The sequence below is a fragment of the Fulmarus glacialis genome, unplaced genomic scaffold, assembly GCF_000690835.1.
Source record: "Fulmarus glacialis isolate BGI_N327 unplaced genomic scaffold, ASM69083v1 scaffold23477, whole genome shotgun sequence".
In the NCBI taxonomy this organism is placed as follows: domain Eukaryota; kingdom Metazoa; phylum Chordata; class Aves; order Procellariiformes; family Procellariidae; genus Fulmarus; species Fulmarus glacialis.
In genome coordinates, this window is record NW_009224111.1 from 468 (window position 1) to 3,993 (window position 3,526).

Genomic DNA, 3,526 nt, shown 5'->3' on the forward strand with positions numbered 1-3,526 from the left:
ATCCGGGTCTATCTTAAACACCTTTTAAACAAATCACTGAGGGTGAGTTTTAATTAAATCTCTCTCCTCAGAAGCCACAGAGGAATGCTTTTATTCCAAGTATAGAAAACACCAGAATCATAGAAAAACTCCGTCTGGAAGGGCCTTCTGGAGGTCACCTGATGCAAAACAGCAGAGCCACCTTATCACAGCGCTGCAAAACACGGGTCTATCTTAAACACCTTTTAAACAAATCACTGAGGGTGAGTTTTAATTAAATCTCTCTCCTCAGAAGCCACAGAGGAATGCTTTTATTCCAAGTATAGAAAACACCAGAATCATAGAAAAACTCCGTCTGGAAGGGCCTTCTGGAGGTCACCTGATGCAAAACAGCAGAGCCACCTTATCACAGCGCTGCAAAACACTAAATCAGTCTTGCAGGTGTTCGTATCTCTTTCCACTCAAAGAAGTCTCCCAGACAAAGGTCTCTCGCAGAACTCATTATGAATGTTATTTCATTCCCAGTTAAGACAACAGGATCAGCAGCTTTGCATACGTGAGACCAACATATCCCCAAGTCGCATAAAATAAACCACCACCAGTATTTGCCAAACAAAAGGTAAAGTCACAGAGCACTGTTTGAAAATAATGCTGTTTGCCTTGCTAGTATAATTTAGACCATTCTGCAGACATATTCAGGAAAACCTACCTGAGAACTTGATGATCGTTTTCGCTCTGAGTTCATAGAGGCCGAGAGGTTTGAGCAGCTCTGACATTTCTTTCCAGTCTGCAGTCCTGGTTATTTCAGGAGAAGGATACTTCTTAAGGAACTCCCAGAGCACAGGAATTGCCATTTTACCTAGTGAAAGAAGTCATCATGAACAGAAGACCATGCAGGTAATTCTCTTTTTTGATTATCTATGCATGCTTTTTGAAGTGAGCTTTTTCTGAGGCAAGAGTTACAAATTAAAGATTTTTTTTTTTTTTTTTACACAGTTAATATACGTTTATTCTTTCATTAATGCCATTAAAAAATAGCAGCTGCTCTGGCCCTATAACACCACCCCAACATTGATACAACATGAAATTGTATTACTCTATTTACCTGAAGTTTTATTGAGAAATATGGTTGCAATGAGAAGTTTCCATGGATCATGGAAAAGTGTTTCTTGGACCAAATTAAAAGGAGAACGTGGAGGAGTCCATTTTCTGAAGGCCTTCCTTCTAGGTGGGCTGGGAGCTGTACACAGAGGCGATACAGGAAAATTTATTGGGCAGTAAAGGATGGATTTACCTATTTAAATGAAAATAATTTTAAAAAAACGAAGACCTTTTGAAGCAGTTTCATCTTCGTGGGGGCACTGTAAGCGGATGGAGCAATGGCAATTCACACAGATTTTACAGAACTGCAAGGGACCTCGCGTTCCCTGGCACAGACTGCAGTAAGAGTCAAGGCTGCCTGCGTGTGCCCCCATGTCCCGTATTACATACATTTTCCGAGGAGAGAGGTCCTCCCCAGCTACCGCCACGCTCCCGTGTAAGTGCGGAGCAGCAGCCACAGGGTACAGGGCTTCCCCCTGACAGAGAAACACCTCAGTGGTCTGAAGAGAACTTCCCCAAAGCCCATTCACCCCATCACCTCACAGTTGTTGAAAGAGCTGTCGAGGCATCTGATACCAGCCTTAATGGTTGTTTGCAAGATACAAACCACCGAGGTTTAAAACGGGACAAGATCAGCACTAGCGCAGTAAGCCAAGCCCTCTGATGCCACTTAAGCATGGCCAGCCTAAAACTGGAAGAAATTTTCCATAACATCACTTGATCTTGAGCCATCCTATTCCTCCCCCCCATAAAAAAGGATTTATTTCCCTAAAGACTATTATACCTTCTTTACTGTATTTACTTGAAAAATACGGACTCGTTTTCCTCCTATCCACTTGTGTTCGTGGGATAGACTCTTCTGTAAAGAAATAATACTTTAGCATTAAAAGGAAAAAAATACAGTTATTTTGCTGTCATGTTTCATACACCATCTCCCTTTTACGTTGTGATGGAAATACAAGGATTTCTTGTAGATGTACAGAATATAAATGTGCTTTAGATTCACTCCAGTACTCCTCTGTATTTCAACTCTATGAAAAATCTTCAGAAGATAAACCGTCACTTTGCCACAGTCTGAGGAAACAGATTCTAGCACATGAAACAAGCTAAAACTAGCCTTTTTCATGAACCAAACTGACCAACTGTGCAACAACGTTAAAGATTTAGTGCAGCGAAGGTAATGAACGTTATTATATTATACAGCTAAAGAGATCAGTAGAGTAAGTTCCAGTTGTGAATAAATCCGCATTAAGTTATATGCTGTGGGATAAAGAAATGATACAGATTGAGATGTCAAAGCAGCTTGACCTGAAACAGAATACTTTGCTCACATAGTTAAGAGAACCCCCGGCTGAACGTTAGCATAATGATCTGCTCAAAAACACACAAATACCTGGCAGCATTTTAACTGCTGTGAAGCTTTTCTTGTCACAGGGCTGCAAGACGTTAGCATCCGTTTCAGTGTCAGGTTCAAAATCCTGGTTACCCGGATTCCCTCGATCTGTTTCTTTCTCTATTTTCAATCCGTTGTTTTTCTCCTCAGATTTTGCAGAAGATGCGTCATTAGAACCTGTCTCCACACATTCCTCCTCTGCTAGGCTCTCCAGCTCCCTTTGCGAGCGAGCCGTCACTGACCTTAGCTGTGTGTCTGATCGTGACCTGGAAATTCTTAACAGAGCTTTTCCTGCGTCCGTAGGGTCTGCATTCCCATCATCTATGCCTTGACTATCGGCAACGTGCATGTCCGTCTGTCTACAGAACTTCTTGTTTTGAATGCACTCCTGTTTGTTACATACTCTTCTCTGTCTTTTGTTTTGGGTATTATCTTGATTCCTCTTTTCTGAGCTCTTTCCCGTTTTCTTATTCCGAGCACTTTTTGCACCTGCCCCCTTCTTTTTGGTGTTCAAACAGTCCTCTGGGTTTATGCCTTTCATGATCAAATCTTTGCTGTCTAGAGTGGATGTAATATCTTCCAGGTGTTCATTTCCAATCTGAATGTTTTGAATTTTATCCTCTTCACCATTTTGTATACTGAAGCCTTGCTCTTCACTGCGACAATCCTCATTCTCTAAAACAGTTCTCGCAGCTTTTGTGCTGTATCTTTTCACCCTCGAACGGGTAATCCTCTGATAAGGAGCTGTAAAATCAAAATCTTCTGCTTTTAGCGTCATCTCCCCGGTTTTCCGAAAATACGCCACAAGTGCACTTTTCGATCTTATCTTATTTCCTTCAGGACTGTGGCATGAAAGAAAAGTAAATTAGTGATGACTTCTTCATTCTCTCACTCCTCACTTAAAAAACTGCTCTAGCGTTTAAAAAAAAAATGACAAAATGGTTGGCAGGGTGACGTCGAGACAAGTTTCTGTGCCTTGGCCAGAAAAGGTTGACACAAGAGTTTCCAGACAGCCCCACAGGTACCGCGCCCTCCACCCCGTCAGCCCCACGC

General features: G+C 41.9%; 1 protein-coding gene across 1 annotated transcript in view; it reads right to left on the bottom strand.

The window, feature by feature from the left end:
- The window catches only part of MBD4 (methyl-CpG binding domain protein 4), a gene marked incomplete at both ends in the record, with an annotated part of 3,580 nt that extends 265 nt beyond the window's left edge, over positions 1-3,315 (bottom strand). The window contains 4 exon segments of the mRNA XM_009582056.1: positions 689-838; positions 1,085-1,219; positions 1,865-1,939; positions 2,468-3,315. Of these exon segments, the coding sequence (XP_009580351.1) occupies positions 689-838; positions 1,085-1,219; positions 1,865-1,939; positions 2,468-3,315 (1,208 nt within the window).
- Positions 3,316-3,526: the final 211 nt, after the last annotated feature.